At 41.1% G+C, this 27,448-nt stretch overlaps 1 protein-coding gene across 2 annotated transcripts in view; it reads left to right on the top strand.

Moving 5' to 3' along the window:
- Nucleotides 1-27,448, top strand: part of LYN (LYN proto-oncogene, Src family tyrosine kinase) — an 80,999-nt gene that overhangs the window by 32,490 nt on the left and 21,061 nt on the right. The window contains exons 2-5 of one of the 2 annotated variants that reach the window (XM_073679314.1): nucleotides 16,331-16,404; nucleotides 25,547-25,589; nucleotides 25,686-25,794; nucleotides 27,343-27,441. In XM_073679314.1, the coding sequence (XP_073535415.1) occupies nucleotides 16,336-16,404; nucleotides 25,547-25,589; nucleotides 25,686-25,794; nucleotides 27,343-27,441 (320 nt within the window). In that variant the 5' untranslated portion in view covers nucleotides 16,331-16,335. Of the gene's footprint in view, nucleotides 1-16,330; nucleotides 16,468-25,546; nucleotides 25,590-25,685; nucleotides 25,795-27,342; nucleotides 27,442-27,448 lie in introns of both variants that reach the window. The other variant, XM_073679313.1, reaches the window with a different exon arrangement.

The following is a 27,448-nucleotide window of genomic DNA, read 5'->3' on the forward strand; positions in this document are numbered from 1 at the left end:
ATAATTCCATGAATATGTAAAGGACAAGGTAAAAGGATTCTCCTTAAGTAATTGGACATATTGTGGCACGGCTGCTACATCTCCAGACTAGACGATAGCCACTATGGTATATCATCTGTGTAGCGACCCTACCAAGTCATGTACATAAGGATTGCTGCTGCAGGCAAAATGATTTTCAACATAAATGTTTTTAAAAAAAATGTTATGAATTGCTCTGATATGTACCAACTACATGAGCGTCGTGATAGGCCAAGTACACCCCACTCATATCCACAATATTCACTAATGGCACTGGACTATTTCAGTGGGGTAACGTGACCTGCCATGCTGCACTGTTCAGGAATGGTTTGAAGAACATAACTCGGCCTATATATTCTCCGGATGTCAATCGAATTGCTCATCTGTGGGAGGTGCTGGAAAAGCAAGTCCAATCCATGAAGGCCTCCTCATCATGCAGAACCTTCTTCTAATGTCTTAACGTCAGATACCTCAGAGCACCAGAGATATTGGGGAGTCTGTTCCTCAAAGGGTCAGAGCTATGGGTGACACAGGTGGAACCTTCACAATATAGGTTTAAAGGGGAACATGTCAGCCCTTAGAGCTATATTTTACTCAGAAATGCTGCAACCTTTCAGAGAAAACTGCTAAAAAAAAAAGCTAACTGGGCACAAGTAACAAGTGGTTGATGGGGAAAGAACTATTTGTATGTAAGGAGAGACATTTTAACCAATCAGAGTCTGGTGAAGAGCAGCCGAAGAGAGATGCCTTGTGGACTCGTCTTCATGCCCGGCTTGTTTCCTGTGAAACATTGCAGCGTTTCTCAGCAAGACCTAACTTTCTGTAATGAGGGAGCCCGTCTGTGGTTTGGGCAGCATGAAATGAGAAATAACTAAGTGCCCACGATGCAGAAATGCTGCTGATTTTTTCTGCATCTCCCTGGCAGGGAAAACGCATGTGGATTTTACATGCGTTTTTCCTGCGAGGTAGAAGCGTTTGTCAAGCGTTCTTCACATGCATTTCTGCATGCGGGTTATCAAGCGCTTTTCCAAGCGATTTTAGCATCACTTGGAAAGTGCTTGACAACTTTGTCACACTATATAAATCCATGTAACCGGCATGGATTTATATAGTGTGACCAAGTTAATAGTTAAAAAAAAAAGAATAAAAATGGTAAAAAAAAAAAAAAATTATACTCTCCTTCTGATGGCCTGCGGTCTTCTCTCCGGTGCGTCCGGTCTCTTGTACGGCTCGCGGTGGTGTAAAAGGACCATCCATGACGTCATTTAGTCATGTGACAGGTCACGCGACCACCGACGTCAGCGGTCGCGTGACCTGTCACATGACTAAATGACGTCATGGAAGGTCCTTTTACACAATCGGGAGCCAGGATGCACCGTACAGGAGACGGGGGGGGGGGGCCATCGGAAGGTAAGTATAATGTGTATTTTTTATTTTAAATTCTTTTTTTTTAAACAGGTTCTATGGTACCTGGGTCTGGAGGAGAGTCTCCTCTTCTCCAGACCCGGGTACCGTCCGCACATTGAATCACTTAATATCCGCATGTGCACATATAGTCATGTGGATATTAAGCGATTCAATGCAAGTCAATGGTGGCAATTACGCTGCGTGTCCGCAAAAATAATGGACATGCTGTGGATTTTTCCGCAATGATAATCCTCAGCGGAAATTTCGGCAGCATGTGCACAACACATGCGGATTACCATTGGGGACCATGGGGCATGTATTACCAAGCGTTTTTTAAGCGTTTTCGCTGCAGAAATTCTGCGGCAAAAACACTTGAAAAACACATAATGGGCACGCAGCCTTAGAGATGATCGGCCACTGGGGTTATATGGTGCTCATGGTATTCAAGTTATCAGTCACATGAACAATAAATGCAGCTCTGAGTGTGAAAGCAGAAGACCTGATGAAGGTCAGGACTAGAATTGATGAGTGCGCTACGTGATGGAAATGACTGCTCTCATTTTATTATTTTCTTTTATTTCTACTCTCTTATACTACGCCATTAATTCCATAGCGCTTTGCATATCTCATCATCGCTGTCCGCATTAACCCCTTTACCCCCCAGGGTGGTTTGCACGTTAATGACCAGGCCAATTTTTACAATTCTGACCACTGTCACTTTGAGTTAATTACTCTGAAACGCTTCAACGGATCCCACTGATTCGGAGATTGTTTTTTTTCGTGACATATTGTACTTCATGATAGTGGTAAAATTTCTTCAATATCACTTGCGTTTATTTGAGAAAAAATTGGAAATTTGGCGAAAATTTTGAAAATTTCACAATTTGAATTTTTATTCCGTTAAATCAGAGAGATATGTTACACAAAATAGTTAATAAATAACATTTCCCACACGTCTACTTTACATCAGCACAATTTTGGAACCAAAATTTTTTTTTTAGTGCGCTATAAGGGTTAAAATTTGATCAGCAATTTCTCATTTTTCCAACAAAATTTTAAATTCTAAAAACTGCACCCCTCAAGGTGCTCAAAACCAACATTCAAGAAGATTATTAACCCTTCACGTGCTTCACAGGAATTTTTGGAATGGGGAAGAAAAAAATGAACATTTAACTTTTTTCACAAAAATGTTACTTTAGACCCCATTTTTTTTTATTTTTGCAGGGGTAACAGGAAAAAATGGACCCCAAAATTTGTTGTGCAATTTCCCCTGAGCACACAGATACCCCATACGTGGGGGAAAACCACTGCTTGGGCGTATGTCAGGGTTCGGAAGGGAAGGAGCGCCATTTGACTTTTTGAATGTAAAATTTGCTTGAATAATTAGCGGACGCCATGTTGCGTTTGGAGAGCCCCTGATGTGCCTAAACAGTGGAAACCCCCCACAAGTGACACCATTTTGGAAACTAGACTCCTCAGGGAACATATCTAGATGTATGGTGAGCAGCTTGAACCCTCAGGTGCTTCACAGAAGTTTATAACATGGAGCCATGAAAATTAAAATTTTCACCTTTTCCCCCAAAAATGTTTTTCAGCCCCCAGTTTTGCATTTTCATAAGGGTAACAGGAGAAATTGCACCATGCAACTTGTTGTGCAATCTCTCCTGAGTAAGCCGATACCCCATATGTGGGGAAAATACACTGTTTGGGCGCACGTCAGGGTTCAGAAGGGAAGGAGCACTGTGTGACTTTTTGAACGCAAAATTGACTGGAATCCAGAGCGGACGCCATGTTGCTTTTCGGGAGCCCCTGATGTGCTGAAATAGTGGAAACCCTCCACAATTGACTCCATTTTGGAAACTAGACCCCTCAAGGATTTTATCAAGGGGTATAGTGAACATTTTGAACCCTAAGGTACGACAGAATTTGATAACATTAGGTCATCATATTGAATAAGTTGTCATTAGTCTTGAGCGCATGTGCTCGCTACTTGAGTTTGCATAGGGTACTCGGGTATGCACCAAGTATTGCGGGTGCTCGAGTGACATTCTTGAGTCCCTGCCCCGCATGTTTCATGGTTGTTAGACACCCCAAAAAAACATGCGGGGATCGCTCGTGTATGGCAGGCGATCCCAGCAACGTTTTTTTTTTGGCCGCGAAGCATATGGGGCAGAGACTCGAGCATGTCACTCGAACACCCGCGATACTCAGTGCATACCCGAGCACCCGATGCAAACTCAAGTAAGCGAGCACTTGCGCTCAACACTGGTCGCCTTATTGTCGTCATTTTTTTTTTTCTTTACTTTTGAAAAAATCCCAACCTCAACTCTAATACAACCCTAACCCCAACCCTAACCCTAGCAGAGCCCTAACCCTAGAGTTTATTTTTTTACACTGTTCCTCGTGTGGTATAAGTGATTAGACGACTTTATTCTTTGGGTCGGTGCGACTACAGCGATACCAGATTCATATCTTTTTTTTTTTGCAAAGACTAGTTTTTGCATCACCATATATTGAGAGCTATAATTTTTCCATATTTTGGCCGACAGAGTCATGTGATGACTTGTTTTTTGGGGAACAAGTTGACGTTTTTATTGGTACCATTTTCGGGCATGTGACGTTTATTGATCGCTTTCTATTCTGATTTATGGGAGTCAGAATAAACAAAAACCAAATTCAGGATTTTTTTTTTTTTTTAATGCCATTCCACGTGTGGTAAAATGATAATGCAGCGTTATTCTTCGAGTCAGTACGTTTACAGCGGTACCGCATTTATATAGTTTTTTTTATGTTTTGGCGCTTTTACAGAATAAAAACAATTTTCTAGAAAAAATAATTTTTTTGTATCGCTTTATTCTGAGAGCTATAACTTTTTTTTATTTTTCGCATGATGGAGCTGTGTGGCGGCTTGTTTTTTGCGGGACAAGATGACGTTTTCAGCGGTACCATTTTTATTTACATTCGTCTTTTTGATCGCGTGTTATTCCATTTTTTGTTTGGCGGTATGTTGATAAAACATTGTTTTTTGCTTCGTTGTTTATTTATTTTTTTTACCGTGTTCGCTAAAGGAGTTAACTAGTGGGACAGTTTTATAGGTCAGGTCATTCCGGACGCGGCAATACCAAATATGTGTACTTTTATTGTTTGTTTTTTCATAATAAATAAATATTATGGGTTCAATATATTTTTATTTTTGGGGGATTATTTTTTTCATTTTTTTTATTTTTTTTTTTATAATTTTACAATTTGTTTAATTTTTTTTTTTTTCACTTTTCTACTTTTTTTTTTTTTTTTTTTACTTTTACACATTGTCCCACTATGGGACTTTCACTTTTTGCAGCCTGATCGGCTACATGGCATAGAGAGCAGCAGCTCCCTATGCCATGCAGCCTGTCAGCACTGCACACAGGGGAGACATTACTCTGGTCGCGCACTGCGCATGACCAAAGTAACGTCCTGCCTCCTGGTGACCCGGATGTTGTCATGACAACATCGGGTCATCATGGCAACATCCGGAAGCCGCCGCAGACATAGCTGGACGCCGGCAGGAAAGGTGAGTATAACGATCACCTCCCCCTTGCCACCGCAATGCTGCGATCGACTTCAATCGCAGCATTGCAGGGGTTAATGTGCCGGGAGCGGTGCGGGACCGCTCCCTGCACATATCACTGGGTGTCAGCTGTGACAATCAGCTGACATCCGGCGGCGATCGCCATGCACCGCTTGTGTGCGGGCGCGATCGCAGCGCTCGTAATAATACGTGGCTGGTCCCTAATTCCCAGGGCACAGCTGTTACTGAAAAGGTCGGAGAGGGGTTAAAGGGGTTTTCCCACAAACTAAAGTTCATTTTAATCTATAGCTCCTGGAATAAAAATAATTTCCACAATTGGATGTGTTTAAATAAAATACTCCTGTGCTGATATAATCTTATAAATGTGCCCCTGCTGTGTACTGTGTAATGGCTGTGTCTGACCGTATAGGAACATGGTCTGATCATACAACATTTCCTGGGCAGGGGAGGACGCAAAAGAGTATACAGACATTACAGCCGGGGATCACAGCTGATTCTTTTTGTGAGGAAAAACATTTCACTGCCTGTTTTTAAACAATGGTTTAGTTTCCGAGAAAGTATCAGCTATGATCCCTGTGCTGTAATGTCTGTATACTCTTTTCCTTCCTCCCCTGCCCAAGAGATATGGTATGATCAGACCATGTCCCTGTACGGTCAGACACAGCCATTACACAGTACACAGCAGGGGCACATTTATAAGATTATCTCAGCACAGGAACATTTCATTTAAACACATCCAATTGTGGAAATTATTATTATTCCAAGATCTATTGATTTAAAACTTTTGTTTGTGGGAAAACCCCTTTATGACTAAATTCCCTATCCATATGTCTTGGAGTGTGGGAGGAAACCAGAGCACTCTGACAAACACAGGGAGAATATTCAAACTTCTTGCAGATGTTGTCCTTGGTGGGATTTTGAACCCAGGACCCCAGTGCTAACCACTGAGCCACTGTGCTGACAATTTCTGAAAATTCAGTTTGTGCCTTCTTGAGGACTTGATTAACTGTAAGAAATCTTTCAACTAAACTTGGAGCAGTGTTCTCTTGGCCAGGTGACGAGTGTCGCCGTTACCTAGCATCAGCAAGAACGCTCCGTGCTGCATTACCTATTGTGAGTATCACTTCGGGTGCCATTTACAGATTGTGTGAGACAAACATAATCTGTGTGCAAATGTTTCTCATGAAGTCATCATGAAAACATCTGACCTTTTTAATGTCTACTCTATGAAATATTTTCTGACACTTATTTCCTTAACCAGATATTCCCTTTCTTTCTGCGGCGTTCTACATGGTATGTGTCGCAGAACTGGTTCCACTAGTTTTAGAAGTTTCAGGTGACACAGATTACCAGAAGCCCTTCAGCACACTGTGTAACCCTCCCTGCATAGTAGGCTATTGTATCTAATATGTCATTTTGTTTGTACAGTATATAGATGGGTAGCTCTTTCCAGTATTGTGAATAGTTAGGGGAAAATTTGCTGGGAAATTCTAAAACCTTGTAAGATATGTCCTTTTAAAAACACATGTTGCTACAACATATCTTGTAATTAAAGAACACAACTATGACTTAATTTACTAAAACGACCCTCCAGGCTCAAACATACTAAGACTAATTTGCCTCCGTATATGTGCAGAAATGACCTGCCATTCGTTTCTCCAGAATCATTGTGCTCTCTCTCTCTCTCAAGTGTTTATTTCTGTTAATGTTGATGATTATGGCTTACAGCCAATGAAAACACAAAAGTCATTATCTCAGTAAATGAAAATAATTAACAAAAAACATCTGCAAAGGCTTCCTAAGCATTTAAAAAGGTCCCTTAGTCTGTTTCAGTAGGCTCCACAATCATGGGGAACACTGCTGACTTGACAGATGTCCAGAAGGCAGTCATTGACACACTCTACAAGGTCCCAAAGTTCCAATTTTCATTTGGAATTCAATGTCACAGAGTCTGGAGGAAGAGTGGAGAGGCCACAATCCAAGCTGCTTGAGGTCTAGTGTGAAGTTTCCACAATCAGTGATGGTTTGGGGAGCCATGTCATCTACTGGTGTAGGTCCCCTGTGTTTTATCAAGACCAAAGTCAGCACAGCCGCCTACCAGGAAATTTTAGAGCACTTCATGCTTCCCTCTGCCGACAAGCTTTTTGGAGATGGAAATTTCATTCTCCAGCAGGACTTGGCACCTGTCCTCACGGCCAAAAGTACCAATACCTGGTTTTAAAACAACAATATCACTGTGCTTGATTGGCCAGCAAACTCGCCTGACCTTAACCCCATAGAGAATCTATGAGATATTGTCAAGAGGAAGATGAGAGACACCAGACCCAACAATGTAGAGGAGCTGAAGGCTGATATCAAAGCAACCTGGGCTTCCATAACACCTCAGCAGTGCCACAGGCTGATCGCCTCCATGCCACGCCGCATTGATGCAGTAATTGATGCAAAAGGAGCCCCGACCAAGTATTGAGTGCATTTACTGAACATACATTTCAGTAGGCCAACATTTCGGATTTTAAAAACATTTTTCAAGCTGTTATAAAGTATTCTAATTTACTGAGATAATGACTTTTGTGTTTTCATTGGTTGTAAGCCGTAATCATCAATGTTAACAGAAATAAACACTTGAAATAGATCACGCTGTAAGGCTGTGTGCCCACGATGTGTTTTTTAAGCGTTTCCGCAGCGGCAAAAACGCTGCAGAAACGCTTAAAAAACGCATGGCAAAAGGCCTGCCATGTTCCCCAATGATAATCCGCATGTGCTGTGCACATGCTGCGGAAATTTCCGCTGCGGATTATCATTGCGGAAAAAAACGTAGCACTACCAATTATTTTGCGGAAGTGCTGCGTTTTCGCCGCCATTGACTTGCATTAGAACGCATGGATTACGCATCACTGTATATGTAGATGCGCATTCCATGCGTTCAATGTGCGGATGGTACCCGGGTCTAGAGAAGAGGAGACTCTCCTCCGGCCCTGGGTACCATAGAAAAATGTGAAAAAAAGAATAAAATAAAAAATAAAGATTATATTTACCTTCTGGCGGCCCCCGCTTTCCTTGTCTTCACTTGCCGGCAGCTAGCGATGGACTGAAGGACCTGCGCTGACGTCATAGTCATGTGACGGGTCACGCGACGCAGACGTCGGCAGGTCCTTCAGTGTACCGCTGCCGGCAAGGGAGAACTTAGGGAATCAAGACACCGGGGGCCATCAGAAGGAAAGTATATAATTATTATTTATTTTTTTTTTACCATTCTTTCGGACACTATATAAATCCATGCCGTTTGCATGGATTTATATAGTGTGACCAAGTTGACAAGCACTTTCCAAGTGATGCTAAAATCGCTTGGAAAGCGCTTGTCAACCCGCATGCGGAAATGCAAGTGAAGAACGCTTCACATCCGCATGTCCCTGGCAGGAAAAACACATGTACAATCCGCATGTACAATCCGCATGTACAATCCACATGTACAATCCACATGCGTTTTTTCTGCCAGGGAGATGCAGAAACGCTCAGGAAAAAAAACGGAGCATTTCTGCATCGTGGGCACATAGCCTAATAATAATATAGGAGTTTCACTTTTTGTATTGAAGAACTGAAATAAATTAACTTTTTGATGATATTCTAATTTAGTGAGATGCACCTGTAGTTTGTTCCTCACATGTCCACAATAGTTCAGAATATTTTTTTTTTATTTTTCCTCTAACAGAGGGGCTTGGCGGAGATGGTTTACATTGTGATTCCCACTTGGTAGGGTCCTATAAATATACTTAAAACACTAGTGCTTATGAGCCCACATTTTTTCATCTTTGTTATAAATTGATATGTTGTTCTCCAGTCCTGTCAGGTTAAAATTTAATATGGGGTGTCCTATGAAAACTGCTTCTAACTTTTCCACAGCATAGGTGATCACTGATTGATGATGGGGAACTGCTGGGACTCGCACCGATTGGCAGAATGAAGAATATTTATCTCCGATAAGGCACTTTTAGCCCCAATAGAATTGAGTGGCAGTGCGCATGTCTGACCACTGCTCAGTTCATTCTCCTTGGGGCTCCCGGAAAAACCCAAGCACAGTACTAAGCAGTCCGCTAGGGCATGAATGGAGCAGTGAGGAAGCATGTGCACTGTTGCTTAAAGGACAATTGGTGCTGGTCATAGTGGCTATACCCCCTTCGATCCTGTGGATAGGTGACATCTAGTGGTGGGCGAACCAGAACCGTAAAGTTCAGGGTCCGTACCGGACACCGTGTCCATGCACTGACTCCGAACACGGACTTCTTCAGCCAATCAACAAGCTTTTCCTGTGTGGGCACTTCTGGCCCCATCACTTATTGGCCTGCACAGAATGTTACAAAAAATAAATAAAAAACAAGTGCAGGTAAAGCAGACTGCTGTGGGCTGCAGCCCTCAGCTGTCTGCTTTACCTTGGCGATTATCATAAATAGAGGGGGCCCCCATGCTGTTTTTTGTAATTATTTAAATGATTTAAAAAAAAAATGGCGTGAGGTCCCCTTTATTTTTGATAATCAGCCAAGGTAAAGCAAACGGCTAGGGGCTGGTATTCTCAGGTTGGGAAGGTCCATGGATATTTGGCCCTCTCCAGTCTAAAAATAGCAGCCCACAGCTGCTCCAGAAAAGGCTCCCAATTGTGGCTCTTTGCTTGCCTCTTCCCGCTTGCACTGGTGAGTTGGCAAGCGGGGTTATATTTTGGGGTTGATGTCAACTGTGTAATGTCCACTAGCATCAAGCCCAGGGGTTAGTAATGGAGAGGCGTCTATAAAACACCCCCTTTACTAACCCTGTAGTCAAAAGCAATAAGCACACAGAGAAAAGTCCTTTCATTGTAAAAAGCACTCCCCGATAATTACCCTCTTTTTACCCATTGATTACCTTTTTAACAAATAAAATAGAGTCCCTTGGGCTTGATGTCACAGCTGACATCAACCCCAAAACAATTACCCTGCTTGCAAACGCACCAGGGCAAGCGGGAAGAGCGAGGCTAAGTGCCAGAATTGGCGCATCTAATGGATGAGCCATTTCTGGGGCGGCTGAGGGCTGATGTTCTTTGCTTGGAATGGGGCCAATATGCATGATCCTATTGCAGTCATACGGACATGTTCGTTGGCCATTGCTGTAGCCAATGATCATGATCTGCAGGAACCGCACGAGAATGAGGGTGAAGAGTTTCCCTTTTGAATAGAGCTTCAGATAACCATGCACACTGGACTCGATGGCCAAGTACAGTACCCTATCTTTGGCAGTCCCCTAAGCTTTGAATGAAGTAGTACGCAGGATCCACCACTGTTCCTTTCAAACAGTCTCTGCATAACTCGGCTTGTAATAGTATCTCATCTCATGTGACCGTGGCAGGTAATCGCAGGCTACAGTGGTAAGTCACATGAGATGTTGCACAGAGAACAGAGGGCCACCCCAAGGAGTCACAGATCCTCAAACAAATCTGATGCGGATTTGGAGCTGTAGATGTCTCTGTGATTTCTGGTGCAATTTTCCCATTGCAGTTCAGCCCCTTGTGAGCCCTTCTCTCCTGCTAAAGTCAATAGTTACAGTACTTGCAGCTAATAATCTTCCTTTATTGGGTGAGTTGGTGACGTTTTTGTTTTTATCCTAATGTGGAAATGTCCTTTTAACTATAATACTTTTAGTTGAGAGCAAAACTTCCTGTTTCAGGGCTGTCAACCCTATCGGCTCAACAAAACAAAAAAAGGAATTGAAAATATTTTGTATGAAACATTTGCATGTACACAGAATGGTGAAAAACAGGGTGTGGAGAGAACTTGCCAAAGTTGATGTTGGCGAGATCGTGACTTACAAGAGATGTATATTATGTCTTTTTAAAACCTTGATGTAGTAAGTATCTTATTCTTTTGGATCAAGTTAAGTGTTCGAGGAGATAGAAGCTTAGTGTCTGTGTGCATTTAGGGTCATGTTGTAGATCTCCTAACACTGACATGTTTTTATAGGTAACCATTGCAGTTGTAAATGCCTTATAATTCTCTGTAGTGCCTTCATTGAACTGCTGGTATTTGATAGTAAGGTATGTAGCGTGAGAACGTGTAACATGAGGAACAAGATAACTGTTCACAGATCATTGATGGGAGTTTAAAGTGTAACTGTCGTTTCGATTTTTATTCAATAAATCAGTACTGCACATGGAAATGAGCAACTATGTAATACATCTTATCAGAGAAATCTGCTTTTTCTATCCTACTTGATTGATCTTCCCTCTCATTTCTTGGGGTAAAATCTGTATTCAGTGAAGATGGATGTTCACATTACTGAGATAGGAGATGGCATTTGGTGCTTTTAAAATTCAGTGAAGACGGCCGACACAAACATTGTGCTGCAAGTTTATCTGAAATGCCTGTTACTGTTCTCCATAGAATTTTATGAACACCAACTGTCATCTCCTGTTTCAGTAATCTGTCACCACTAAAGTCAGATTTTTCCCATGAATATTTACTTTTTTCATTTATTTTCCCCACTTATATAGCGCCATTAACTCCACAGCGCTTCATAGACAATATCGGCACTGTCCCCATTGGGGCTCACAATATAAATTTCCTATCAGGATGTCTTTGGAGTGTGGGAGGAAACCAGAGAACCCAGAAGAAACCCAAGAAAACACGGGGAGAGCATCCAAACTCCTTGCAGGTGTTGTCCTTGGTGGGATTTGAACACAGGACCCCAGTGCTGCAAGGCTGCAGTGCTAACCACTGATCCACCGTGCTGCCCCTATTTTATAAATTAATTATGTCATTCAGAAGGAGAAAGAAGCAAATTCCAGTGATAAGATATGTTACAAATTTCTTATTTTCATGTGCACTATTGATATACAGTAATACCTTGACTTACTAGTTAAATTTGCTGTGACCGAGCTCTTAACTCAATTTGCTCATATATCAAAGTAAATGTCCCCATTAAGATGAATTGAAATGCTATTAATCCATTCCAGCTCCCCAAATTCCACACCAATTTTTTTAAGGTGTGTTTAAATAATAATAAACTTTATTAATAACAAATACAGTAATCTACAGTATGAAAAACTATTAAACATGTAAAACTATTGTACTGTACTTTTTTTTTTTAATAACTTCACTTAATCATCTTCACTGAGTGTTGCCTTTTTCGCCTGAAGCCGACACTCCAAAGAGTCAGAGAGTGCATATAATAGTGCCGTATACCTTGCCGCACATGTAAAATAAGGTACTGCCACAGGAAAAACAGAGAGACAGAGATGCTTGCACGGCAGGATAACAACGTGACGCAAGCTCTCTCGTAACTCCGAGCTCGGCTCGCATCATAAAACAAGAAATCGACCGAGCGACAGCTCTTAAAATTCGGCTTGGAAAATTTGTAAGTAGTTAGGGTATTAATGTATTAAAAAAAAAAATGATGGTAACTCTTTAAGGATAGATTACGATGGGGCGAATGCTAAGTGTATTTCCCTATTCGGATTTGCGAGTGGAAAACCTTAAGGTCTCACTTATGTTCACATTTGAACACCGAAGGTGGGTTTAGATGGGCACATTTCTTCCCATAATGCGTGGCAATTGGCAGTATTACGAGTTGATCATTTCTTGCTCACTTGTCAGCTGAATGCGGCCATGTATGTACATGGGCCCGTTATCGGAGCAAGCTTTATTAAGAATGCTCAATCAGATATTTTTTATTTTTTTTTGGTAACGGAGAGTATTTTTTGTATAGATATAATCTCAAAGGTGGCAAAGCGATTTGTTTTAATTAAGTTAGACATACACATTAGATGAATGTTGGCAAAATTCACTTATTTTGGCCAGTGAGCTAACCATCTAATGTGTGTGGAAGACCTCAGGAGCAGACTCGGACAGAAGAAGGCTCCTGAGTAAGAACAATATATGGGCCTATTGCAGCCCAATAGCTCATCATAATGTACAATTCCTTCTGCTTTGGAGGTGGAAATGTGCCCGAATGCTGATGTCGGATGAAAGGCACATTGTATTTTTCATGGGAGATAAGTGGGTGCCAAAAGTTTTTATTGCAGTGCATGTGATCTGTAATTGCCAGGATACTGGGTATTACTCTATACACGCCTCATGTTCTATGGGAAGTAGGTTGTGGTGCTCATGGGGGGAAAATTATTATACAGGCTTGTTCTTTTTTTTTTTTTGACTGATACTATTAGGGCACTATTTTAAGGCTCCAGTGGAACCTTAAGCAGAATCTGACAGCATATCCATGCTTGAGTTAAAGGCAGCGTGAATCAGACATTGGTTGCATTATTACAGCCTTGTCATGTTACTCTGAAACTTTGCAGCGTTTCATAGAAAACTTTGAACAGTTGGACAAGGACTATGGCCCTGAATCATCATTTTTCATGCCGTTCTTAATGAGGGGTCGTACTGGAGTCAAACGCGTCTGATTCATTAAGAGGCGCACGCCTCTTAATGAACCAGGAGCATCTGCCAAGTGACATGTGCCTCACCACAAATCTTCAGTTGGGGTAAGGAACACCACCACTCGCCATTAATAAATTGGGCGAGTGAAAGTTTCCATGCCTTCATCCCGGCCAAGCTCTGCCCACTTTGGTGACGCTGGGCGAAAATGGCCTGACAATGGCAAAAGTCACAAAATTTTAGTACAACTTGGTGGCAAAATTTTGCAAGTTCAGAGCTTTTTACACCAGAATCCTGGCATAAAAACTTTAATCAATTGAGCCCTATGTATGTTGGATGACTAGTCCAGAGGCCGGTCTCCTTCTACTTCTCTCTGCACCAAGTCCCTTGACTGACAGATCTTTGTGTATGTTGAGGGAGAGATCTGTCAGATATAGGAAGCAGATGGCTTTTCAATGTATGTTTTCTTTAAAATGTCAGTGTTTCAAAGTAATACATACACTGCTGCAATAATGTGTTATGAACGTAACACACATTCACTCACGGGTAATGGAAAAAGGAAGACCTACTACAGGGAGACTCCGTACCCACACCCAGCTGGTCCCTGTATAGATAAGAAAAGACCCTAGCCGCACAACTCAAAAACCCCATCTCAGACCTGGCTCCCTAAGGCTATGTGCCCACGATGCAGAAATGCTGTATATTTTTTCCGCTTCTCCCTGGGAGGAAAAACCCATGCGGATTTTACATGCGTTTTTCCCGCCAGGTAGAAGCATTTGTCAAGCGTTTTTGCATGCATTTCTGCATGCGGGTTATCAAGCGCTTTTCCAAGTGATTTTAGCATCACTTGGAAAAGTGCTTGACAACTTGTTCACACTATATAAATCCATGCAACCGGCATGGATTTATAGTAGTGTGACCAAGTTAGTTAAAAAAAAAAAAATAATGAGAATGGTTAAAAATAAGAAAAAAAGATTATAACTTACCTTTCGATGTCTTCCCGGTGTTTTCTCCGCTGCGTCCGGTGTCTTGGGCGGCTCGCGGTGGTGTGAAGGACCTGCGGTGACTTCATTGGGTCATGTGACAGGTCACATGACTCAATGACGTCATGGCAGGTCCTTCACAACACCGCGAGCCGCCCAAGATACCGGACGCAGCGGAGAAAACACCGGGAGGACATCGGAAGGGGGGTATAATCTTTTTATTTTTTATATTTTAAATTCTTTTTTTAACAGGTTCTGTGCTACCTGGGTCTGGAGGAGAGTCTCCTCTCCTCCAGACCTGGGTACCATCCGCACATTGAACCGAGTGATATCCGCATGTACAGATACAGTGATGCGGATGTCATGCGGTCCAATGCAAGTCAATGGCGGCGATTACGCTGCGTGTCCGCAAAATTAATGGACATGCTGCGTATTTTTCCGCAATGATAATCCGCAGCGGAAATTTCCGCAGCATGTGCACAGCACATGCGGACTATCATTGGGGACCATGGGGCACGTATTACCAAGCGTTTTTTAAGCGTTTTCGCTGCGGAAATTCCGTGGCAAAAACGCTTAAAAAACGCATAGTGGCCATCATACCTTCTGAGGAACCTGAGGGGATGCCACAACACACTGCCAACAAAAGGAAAGTAAAGTGTGCAGAAAAATACGAAAACCCAGGGTGAGAAAATTAAAACCTGTTCCTACCGGGTAGAGAGGGAAGGCAAAGAGAACCAAAAGTAAATGGAACAAGTATAACCTCCCAGAACCTAAAGAGGTAAAAGGAAGAAGAACTGGGAAGGAAATCAAACAGATTTCCTGCAGGAATTTAACTGGTGTTTACCGTGCAAAGTAAACCCATTAGCTGAAGGGCTGGAACTCCTAAACCCAAGTCAACCTAGAGGTATAGCCAGCAAGGAAGTGCAGTGAAAGGTGAACCTCTAAAACACAACCCAGCATGTGATAGGGCAGACCGAAACGGGAAATGGAAAACACCTGGAAAGGAGCAAACCAAGGGAGGGAACAAAGAAAATATGAGCCATCATCATTAGGACAGGGAAGAAAAGGCAATAGCCCAGAAGACAGAGGAACCAACCATGGAGCAGGTCAGCAGATCGAATCTCAAAACTGAGCCATGTCATAATGCAACTGAACACTGATTCAAGCTGCCTCTAAGTCCTAGGTTTCCATCTGTATCCCTTAGTAATTCTTAAACTGGTCTTAATGGTTTATTCCATATTTTTATAATCTAAGTTAAATGATCCATGAGAGGTGATTTTTGGAAGCCATTAATTGCGTATCTAAAAGTGTATCTTAAAATATTGTTCCTTGAAATCTACACTTGAAGTTGTTTTTACTCACAACAAATAAACCTTGGCTTTTAGCAGTGTTGATCCTGAGCTTTTTGGTTCATAAATTGAATGTCAGATCTACAGTCAAGTCTATAATTTATGTAGGCAATACAGTAAGGTCAACAACTCCTGCTAATAAGATGAAAAATACTATGAGTGGTCATGGCAGCAATGAAAGGTTGTCGCTAAGAGTCTGTTAGATATTAGGTTTGTTTTGTTAGTGGTATTGTCAAAGAAGATGGCCTCTATGCATTATACATAGTCACAGGAAATCTAGTCTGGATAAAGTGGTGGTCTTTTTGGGAAGGTTTCACTGTATTTCATGTGGTTGTCTCCTAATAGAAAATCCCTTGAAATATGAGTACAGCCACGTGTTAGCTTGTCACTCGGACTTGTACATTGGTTCCCAGCGAGAGACACCTCCACCCCCCCCCCCCCTTACCTCCGTGACCTCATATGCCATAATAGGACAATTGGATAAAGTTTGTCTTGATGGGACAAATGCTTTTAACGATAGAAAGATATATAGATGTGATTCTCCAGTGTCCTATGATCTTTACATGCGTGTGTCTAAAATCAATTTCATTGCTTTTATTGTTGCAGGAAAAATGGGATGTATCAAATCAAAGACGAAAGACCCAAACTCTACGATTGGAAACGATACCAAGAGCTATCCAGTACGTAAACCTGAACGAACTATTTATGTACCAGATCCAACGTCCAATAACCAGCAAAGGCCAGTAAGTAGATAGACGAGGAAAGAATGAATTCAGTGGTGCCCCATATTTTTTCATACTGCTACCATTCTTTTCTTATGTGTAGGATTTTTGAGCAATATCTGGCTGTCTAGCTGCTGGTGCTTTTGTCTTTACGGGTTGTATTCTAATCTCTCTATATAAATGCGTAATCACTGAATCTCTCTAGTCAAAGGTATCTCAGCTACACCTATAATACTTGGATCATTGAAAAAAAAAACCTTCGCACCACATTTTATTTGGCTGTAGGTGACTAAGAACTCCTATTGTTAGTAGTCAGAATTCAGTTTGTTAGTTAAAATTCAACTTTGATAGCTGATATCCTCATCCATCCGTGCACTATTCATTGAATAAAGAAAACAAAAAGCAAAAACCAAGATAAAAACATAATAAGCAAATAGCCTGCAATAAATAAATGGCAACAGGGCATGAAAATAACATAGGGTGCTTAGTTAACATAATTTTGATCAAAAAAAGGTAAAAGCCATCCCACCACGTCACAATAATCCTATTCGGGAAGGTCCTAACATCTGGCATTAAAACCTTACCGTTTGTGAAGTAACGTACATGTGGATAAGGGCTGAGAAGGACTAGGATTAGTCAGGAGAAAATAACACCCCCACGACTAGTCGCCCACAAATTAGCATATCACATGCCAAGTTATAAAAATGAATTTATTATGGTTATAGACAATGCAATAAACTTCTAAAAGGGGCTTGTTTGAAAGTATGTAAAGGGTTGAATAAAGACATGGTGGCAGTTTCGGGGGCCTGTGGACGCTGACCGGCTCCCTCCAAAATTGTATAGTAATTAGTTGCAAGTGCAATGGGCGGGCACTGCACTTGCAGCTCTCTGGCTTCTCTGCCTTGGTGACTTGGTGTCACATGCATTTTGGCCACCCTGGTGCTGTATGAATCTCAGGAAACAGCTGGCAAGGCTCTTTAATGCGGCTTCTATTAACTACTTTCAAGTGGCTGAATCTTGGCTGTTTTGTAAGTTTGTGTAAGGGAAGAAGACTCCAAATTAGGACCATGGAGGAAATAAGTATCATTGTGTGGACACTGTGGTTGTGCATGTGGTTCTGCTTGGTACGGTCATACATGCACTGGCTGGAGTATTGGCATTGCACACACATTCTTATAGCAGTAAGTAATGTGCTCACAACTATACGATTGGAAATATTTTATGGCTGCCTTTAATCTACCACTACTACAATCTCTCCCATGGTCACACTAGTGGGGGACATCTCTGCGGTGGCACCAGTGTATAAGCACCAGTGTTTGGGGCCATTTTGAGGATAAAAATGTTGTAAGATCTACTTTTTTAGAAAATGTCAGCAGTGTCCTTTGCATGTATAAGCCATTCTGAGAAGTAAGGGTTAAGCTTCGTAAGGAGAATATATGAAAAACTTGCACATATGCTGTGTTTCTTTGACTGGCAGCTAGTTATTATTGTAGCTCCCAAAATTAACAGTGTGTTCTTCACCAAACAAGCGGTGATCGTTTAATAATTAGTACAAACAATTATTATCAGCCTATGTAAATCGGCCTTTACTTGTTCGAACACCCCTGCAGCAGCATATCTAGACAAGGGTCTCTCATCAATCGTGTTTGTTCAGGAAAACACTGTTTTTTGCAGTGCTTCTGGACTTTCCAGGGACACTGTGTCCTATTGATGTTTAGGGATAAGTCAGCCATCCTGCCCCAGTTGGAGCCAGTTTCCATTGCAAAAATTACTTTTCTCTAATTTGAAATGAAAGTGCTTTGCAATATGCCTTATCCTTCACAGCCGTCACCAACTTCCCGTGTCAATGACCACACACTCTTTGCATAGAATAGGCACTATAGCTGTGGTCATGCGCATCCTGTGTGCCCGGCCAGGACTAGAAGAAGAAGCCTGGTGAAGTATGAGTTATGCAGACTGAGTTGTGAAAATATCTGCAATTTTTTTAACCCTAAATTCTGGGATTTTCTATTTCACAAATTGAAGCCTTAGCTGGTGTATATTTAGCAGATTGCTTTCATTTCCCAGCACAAAAGAGGAACAACTTCTAATCTTACGAAGGAAGTACCGTATGTTTTTTTCCACTATGCAATAAATACGTATAACATTAATTTCACCATAAGACTTATTAGTGGCCCCGTGAAAATATATTGACCTCAATGAGACCCATCACTTATCAAAACATTGCGTTCTCAGGGTATGACCTTTTATATATTTCCTTCACTGTCTGAACCTGTAATTGTGGGGTAAAAACATTGGTTTCTTCTTTTTAATAGACTTTGTACAGAAGTCTAGTCTGTATGGCATTTACAGTATATGCCCAAGTAGAGCAAACTCATAGGGGTTATTATCATAAGACATTCTACTGGGAAATATCTGGAAATATAATTCATGGGCCGTATCCAAAAGAGAGGAATAGCAGCTTTTCATTCTGGTACAAGGGAGCTGAGTCGCAGACCTATTCTCGGATATTTTTGTCTTTAATAAGGGACATGGACAGGAGTTGTGTGCTTTAAATAATCCCTACTTCTTAGACGGATCCCTTTTGAAATAAGCTGATCACAAAGTGTTAAATCCACAGCAGTTGTTCAATTTTCCAGTACCTCCATAACATGGAAAATCAATGTGTGTAATGAAGGATGAACAGGTCCTCCAGACCTAGAGAAACTCTTTGTACCTGCTCTCCAGTCTGACCTAGATATGAGGATCCTGGACAGTGGACTTCCTCTATTAACTCAGAATTCCCCAACAGAATGTATGAAAAATTGGTTTCCTAAACTGGAGATCCCTTTTTAAAATGTGTGTTCATCTTTTGGAAGGAGATGACCAAATGCAGATGGTCACTTAGAAGCTCAGACATGGTTGATTGAATTACCCTCACACAACTATGACTGCTGACTTTGTTTTTTCCTAAGAATCAATGATAAAGTCCGGCCTTCACTTATGGTTACTATTTATGAATTTGCTTGACACCTTTTCTTGAAATGGACAACCATAAACTTGTCTACTAGACAATAATAAATAGGAAAGAATGGTATAAGAAAATGGCATTACTATAACTGGTATTACTACTACCATCATTTCTATAATGGTTGACGGTAATAAAATATCTTTGCATCAGTTATGCGCCTCAGGAAAGGGGGTCAAATACTTTGTCACGGCAATTTTTATTTTATTCTAAGCCACTTCTGTAACCTTGCCCAGTCCATTATAGGTGTCCACACAGAAATATTTCTCTTAGTGAATGCCATTAGTGCTTCCACACAGTCTGGTATCTGTTACATTGCCCCAATATTGCTCTCCACACAGTATGATGCCTCCCCCTGTCTCTCCCCCCCCCCCCCCCCCCCCCCCACAGTATGGTAATCCTTTCATTGCCCCCAGTCAACCCCCACAACACACAATATAATGCCACACAATCTCCCTTCACACAATATGGTAACCCTTTCATATCCTTCATAGTATCCCCTCCCTACACGCATGCACAGTATGAAGCTCCCCAAACAGTATAATGCGCTCAGTCATCCCCACCCTCCCAATATGATTAACCCCACACACACAGCGTGATGCCAACCCACTTATTTGTGTGTCCGGTCACATCTTTGTTCCTCTGGTCTCTGCTGCCCAGTCACTTGATCTGAGAATGTCAAATGTCCTGAAGGTCCTTCAGTATCACTTAGAAAAAATGGTGCAGGGATCTGACCTTCCTGCTCCACCATTATTTTCAACTCTTTCTGTGTTTGGAAGACAGATACAGTTGAAGCTGGGATGCACCCCTGACCTCCTGAGATAGCTCCCCAAATTCAGGATTTTCCCCCAGGATCCAGGATGTTTACGAGATATGGCATCATTAACGCTTCTAAAACAACTCTAGTCAAACTTAGACAAGTCAGAAATGCTGAAGTATTAGTGGATGTTCATATCAGAACCCCAAACAAACAAACCGAACATCCAGGTCATAATGCAAAAATAAATAAAGAATTAGCCAAACATTGTGTTAGACTAAAAAACCTTTATTACAAAAATCAATAGGTCTTGGTGGCACTAAAGAAAAAGTGCATACACGGATCTACAATAAACACATAATGTCTTAATATAAAATACAAACGTTGAGACACTGGACCAAATTGCACCATGGTACGTTGATGCTGCAGATGTAATATGGGATATACATTGTGTTACATCCACCACTTAATATGCACAAGTGAAGTAAGTGCAAAGTGGCCCTATCAAACTTTAATTATGTATGTGATCAGTAACCAAAGGGCAGCAAGGGCATCCACCCATAAAGCTGGATCATGACTGGTGTAAAAATACTGAGTGTGGAATCACAATCTGTTTAGATTCTATTCATCTAAACAGATTGTGATTCCACTCTCAGTATTTTTACACCAGTCATGATTTTGATAGGGTCACTGTGCACTTACTTCACTTGTGCATATTAAGTGGTGGATGAAACACAATGTATATCCCATATTACATCTGCAGCATAAACGTACCATGGTGCAATTTGGTCCAGTGTCTCAACGTTTGTATTTTATATTAAGACATTATGTGTTTATTGTAGATCCATGTATGCGCTTTTTCTTTAGTGCCACCAAGACCTATTGATTTTTGTAATAAAGGTTTTTTAGTCTAGCACAATGTTTGGCTAATTCTTTATTTATTTTTGCATTATGACCTGGATGTTCGGTTTGTATGTTTGGGGTTATGATTAGTTTTCCGAATGGTCGTTTCATAGTCTGACACATATGTATGTCACACAATACATCCCACGATTGTAATGTATGGGATATTTATTGCATGGACGTACATTATATGTGAATTCCAGGAATTGTTCTAATTAGATGTTCATATCAGGTAGACTTGTTGCAGAGGTTTTTGTTAACTGTACTATACATCTGCAAAATTAGATGGAGCCCTACTGTCTAATTGCATGTTCAGAGGGAAGCAGGGAACCGTCCGCAAAATGGCACATGGAAATGGGTGAAGCTCGTTAACAGCACCCGATGTGCAAATCTGACTTGTGATGAGGACAGCATGCTTTAAGTGACACAAAAATTAAAATTTGTGATGTACTCCATAGACAATTAATGATATTTATTTATATAGCACCATTGTATTCTGCAGCACTTTACAGTTTAGAGAGGACATGTACAGACAACATCAGACATTACTGCATTTCACATGTTCAAACGAGGAGTGAAGGCTCTGCTCACAAGAGCTTATTGTGAAATGCTTTTAGCTCGCTTAAAAATCTGTATATGCTCAGCAGCACGTAGTCCTGTGTAAACAAGACCTGTGCTGCCAAGAACAATACATTACTGATTGTTCTGTGCGCATGTTAGTAAGCGTTCTGCCTGTCTGGCTAGTCAGTTAGTAGCCTATTTAATCAGCGAATATGTACTGATCGGCAGTTTTTAATGTCACAGATTGCATAACGTAAAAGGCCCCTAGGACCCTTACTTTACAGTGGGTACGGAAAGTATTCAGACCCCTTTTAAATTGTTCATGCTTTGTTTCATTGCAGCCATTTGGTAAATTCTAAAAAGTTCTTTTTTTTTCTCATTAAAGTACACGCTGCACCTCATCTTGACTAAAGAAAACGGATGTAGAAATTTTTGCAAATTTATTAAAAAAGAAAAACTGAAATATCACCTGGTCATAAGTATTCAGACACCTTTGCTCAGACACTCATATTTAGGTCACATGCTGTCCATTTCCTTGTGATCCTCCTTGAGATGGTTCTACTCCTTCATTGGAGTCCAGCTGTGTTTAATTAAACTGATAGGACTTGATTTGGAAAGGCACACACCCGTCTATATAAGACCTCACAGCTCACAGAGCATATCAGACCAAATGAGAATCATGAGCTCGAAGGAACTGCCCAAGGAGCTCAGACACAGAATTGTGGCAAGGCACAGATCTGGCCAAGGTTACAAAATAATTTCTGCAGTACTCAAGGTTCCTAAGAGCACAGTGGCCTCCATAATCCTTAAATGGAATAAGTTTGGGACCACCAGAAGTCTTCCTAGACCTGGCCGTCCTGCCAAACTGAGCAATCGTGGGAGAAGAGTCTTGATGAGAGAGGTAAAGAAGAACCCCGAGATCACTGTGGCTGAGCTCCAGAGATGCAGTAGGGAGATAGGAAAAAGTTCCACAAAGTCAACTATCGCTGCAGCCCTCCACCAGTCAGGCCTTTATGGCAGAGTGGCCTGACGGAAGCCTCTCCGCAGTGCAAGACATATGAAAGCCCACGTAGAGTTTGCTCAAAAACACATGAAGGACTCCCAGACTATGAGAAATAAGATTCTCTGGTCTGATGAGACGAAGATAGAACTTTTTGGTGATAATTCTAAGCGGTATGTGTGGAGAAAACCAGGCACTGCTCATCACCTGCCCAATACAATCCCAACAGTGAAACATGGTGGTGGCAGCATCATGCTATGGGGGTGTTTTTCAGCTGCTGAGACGGGACGACTGGTTGCAATTGAAGGAAACATGAATGCGGCCAAGTACAGAGATATCCTGGATGAAAACCTCTTCCAGAGTGCTCTGAACCTCAGACTTGGCCGAAGGTTCACCTTCCAACAAGACAATGACCCTAAGCACACAGCTAAAATAACAAAGGAGTGGCTTCAGGACAACTCTATGACCATTCTTGACTGGCCCAGCCAGAGCCCTGACCTAAACCCAATTGAGCATCTCTGGAGAGACCTTAAAATGGCTGTCCACCAACGTTCACCATCCATCCTGACAGAACTGGAGAGGATCTGCAAGGAAGAATGGCAGAGGATCCCCAAATCCAGGTGTGAAAAACTTGTTGCATCATTCCCAAGAAGACTCATGGCTGTACTAGCTCAAAAGGGTGCTTCTACTCAGTACCTGGCAAAGGGTCTGAATGCTCGTGACCATGTGATATTTCAGTTTTTCCTTTTTTAGCAAATTTGCTAAAAATTCTACTTTTTTTTTGTTTTTTTTTCAGTCAAGATGGGGTGCAGAGTGTACATTGATGAGAAAAAGAGTTTTTTTTAGAATTTACCAAATGGCTGCAATGAAACAAAGTGAAAAATTTAAAGGTGTCTGAATACTTTCCGCACCCAGTGTATATCTGCTTAGATAACAATCAGATCACGACAGCTGATGATCTACTGAAGGCCCCCAGTGCTCGCCATCTTAGTACTTCTTTGAAGCCCCAAAATGGTACCAATAGAACTGTTTTTTTTTTTTTTTTTTTTTTAGCATACACTGAATTCTATAAATATAAAACTTCTAAAACAATGGCAGGATTTCGTTTTTTTTCACCATTTCACCTTACTTAGAATTTGTCATTTAAAACTACAACTCTTTTCACAAAATACAAGCCCCATGTGGCTATGACAATGGGAAAATAATAAGATATGCCTCTTGAAGGAAAGGAATAAAAATTAAAAATGGCCCTGTCAGAAGGGGTTAAGATTCCTCTAAGGGTTTGTGCACACATCTTTTTCAGTCTTATTCCACCTGAAAAAAAACACTAAAAAAAGTAAAGAATGAACATGTGCACAGCAATGTCAAAGCAACTTGCTGTGTCTATGTTCTTTATGTTCTTCCTTTTGTCGCTTTTAGCAGCTTCAAAGCGACTAAAAGAAGTGACCTGTCCGTTCTTCTGGCTGCTTCCACTAAAAAGCCGCCACTATTTTTTATATATAGAATGTAAAAAACAAAAAAAAGAAACATGCCAGCCGCAAAGCTTCCGCAAAAGACGTCCAGAGACATCAGAAAAGACGCTTCAGGAAAAACACTGCCCGAGTTTTCCTAAAGTGTCTTTTGATTCAAAAACAATGCAGGTACGCCGGTATCTATAAGTCACCTTGTGCCCAAACCATAAGAGCTTAATGGGCAATCCTAAAGGAGTTAAGAAAAGCCCCAAGGGTAACGGCAAACCGCCCACGGAAGACCCTATAAACAGCAGAATCCCTTATTCATGTGTCCACTGTTAGAAAAACACCACTATCCAAATAAGTTATTGCAGCCTGTCTCAAGTTCACCCTAGTCCACTAGGAAATAAGAAACGCGACTGATGATAAAACTCACATGTGCACAAAGCCTTGGATCAGTGAGTATAAGTCAGCTATAGATCGACTGTGTATACTTGTATTTGAGAATCAAAATAATTATTACCTAATGTCCATTGTGAGAAAGTGGCCATACGCGTGATCTCAGATGGCCTTTTTCCTGAACATCTTGTCGGGAGGTCTGTGACGGTTATTTTTGTGTGTTACTTTCTGTGATTCTCTTTTGGGCTTCCACTTAGGGCATGAAGATCTGTCTCCTCAACCATATAGTAGGGTCTATTTACTGGCGAGAGCAGTGTAAAACTGGACCAGAAATACAAGCTGGGACTATAAACTGGGATATACTTCTTGGCACAGTGACAGAAATCTATAAAAAGTGACGTTATTGTCCATTCTGCGATATTCTGTATTGGTGTATCTGGAGAGTTATCTGGAATATGTCACTGTTTGTTCCCCTTGTGAATATAACCTGCATCGCGTTTGGTATGTGGTTTGGTTACATGTCAGCAGACATTTAATTTTCAGGGTACTTTCCACAGATTATCTGCCATGACACTTCCTGTGGTAAATACAGAGCGTTATAATTTATGGTATTAATCAGAATTAGGTGTAAAGTGTCATTAATGACTATATGAGTGGTCACAGTCAGGAATACCAATCTATTTCTGGATTTATTTGGACGGTGAATACCATAAAGAGGGCCATATGCAAAATGCCGGGATGATGGAAGAAGGGATAGGGGATTCTAGCTATGGGGTGAATGAATATTTGGAGCGCCTCGTCCCTATAATTTGGAATGTATAAAAACACCAGAGTCTTTCCTCACTCCTGAGTTATCAGTTAGCTTTCAGCATGTGATACCTTTTGGACTAGTGCTTTTTCTTAAATCTTGGCCTCCTTTTGGTGGATTGGGTTACTTTTCCTTTCTAATAGTCTCCTATGCATTTTAATAGCCACATCATTGCCCCTTGCTCCATAGTTACCATGTTGAATTTATTTTCTAGCCACAACGTGCGGGAAGCCTGTTACCTGGGCAAAGGATTGCAGGTAAGTTTGGGTATTTTGCCTAAACCTACAGTATCCACAATGCCTTGTATTCATTTGCCACATGTAATACAACGCTCCTTGTTTCATCCCTTTCAGAAGCGGCGGAAGAGTCTGGGAATTTAGTAGTAGCTTTATATCCATATCAAGGAATCCATCAAGATGACTTGTCTTTCAAGAAGGGAGAAAAATTGAGAGTAATTGAAGAGTAAGTACTATTAGGCTATGTGCCCACGATGCAGAAATTAAGCAGAAATTTTCCTGAGCATTTCTGCATCTCCTTGGCAGAAAAAAATGCATGGGGATTTTAAATGCGTTTTTTCTGCCAGGGAGAAGCGGTTTAAGCGTTTTTGCATGCATTTCCACATGCGTTTTTTCAAGCGCTTTTCCAAGCGATTTTGAGCATCACTTGGAAAAGTGCTTGACAAGTTGGTCAAACAATATAAATCCATGCAACTGGCATGGATTTATATTGTGTGACCAACTTATGCTGCTTTAAATGCAGCATCAACAGTAAAAAAAAATTAAAACGCTTAAATATATATATATATATATATATATATATATATATATATATATATATATATATATATATATATATATATATATATATATATATATATATATATATATATATATATATATATATATATATATATATATATATAAAATTATACTTACCTCTCCGGTGGTCCCCGGTCTCCTTCTCCGGTGGCGTCCTCGGCCTCCCGCGGTCCTTCTGAAAGGACCTGCGCTGACGTCATTTAGTCAGCTGACAGGTCACATGACCGCTGATGTCGGCGGTCGCGTGATCATCACATGACTAAATGACGTCACCGCAGGTCCTTTGAGAACACCGCAGGATGTCGAGGACAGAGCACGCCACCGGAGAGGAGACCCGGGGCCACCGGAGAGGTAAGGATAATGTTTTTTTTTTACGTTTTAATTCTTTTTTTACTAATGGTACCCGGGTCTGGATGAGAGTCTCCTCTTCACCAGTCCCGGGTACCATCCGCGCATTGGATCGCATAACATCCGCATTCATACATGTATACATGCGGATGTTATGCGGTTCAATGCAAGTCAATGGCGGCGATTTCGCCACGTTTACGCACAAGAAATGGTTGTGCTGCGGATTTTTCCGCAATGATAATGCGCAGCGGAAATATCCACAGCATGTGCACAGCACATGCAGATTGTCATTGGGGAACATGGCAGACAACTTAACATTCGTTTTTAATGCGTTTTTGCGGTGGAAATAGGGCTGCGGAAACTAATTAAATCCACATCGTGGGCACACAGCCTTAATGATTGGGGTATTTGTGAACACAGGCAGATTAATAGCTCACATTCTAAAGGTTTTTATTTAAAATGTAGTGTAGGACATATTAAGGGATTACTTCTAAAGGAAAAAATAATTAAAATTTAGAGACGAAGAACCTTTGCAAAAATCCATGAAATCAAAAATGGATGTTATAAATGGTGTAGAATCAAATTTGGGGCAATGATGAATATTTTAATAGAATATACTGACTAACTTCCCTTTTCAGTTGTTTTGATATACTATGTTTTTTTTTTCTTTTGTAATATAATTTAGTTAGTGGTAATGCCAAGAGTTTTGTTTTATTTCCTAAATGTCTATTTGTTAATTCATCTGTCTGTTTGTTGCAAGTCATTCCTCCCTGTGTTTTTTTGTTGTTGCTTTTTTTAAAGACTTTATCACTTTTTCATCTCTGATTATTTGATAATTTTACAGACAAGGAGAATGGTGGAAAGCAAAGTCCTTATCTACAAAAAAAGAAGGATACATACCAAGCAACTACGTGGCCAAAGTTAACACTTTAGAAACAGAAGAGTAAGTT

Source organism: Phyllobates terribilis, unplaced genomic scaffold, assembly GCF_046119375.1.
Source record: "Phyllobates terribilis strain yellow unplaced genomic scaffold, ASM4611937v1 Scaffold_4__5_contigs__length_816908805, whole genome shotgun sequence".
Taxonomy (NCBI): domain Eukaryota; kingdom Metazoa; phylum Chordata; class Amphibia; order Anura; family Dendrobatidae; genus Phyllobates; species Phyllobates terribilis.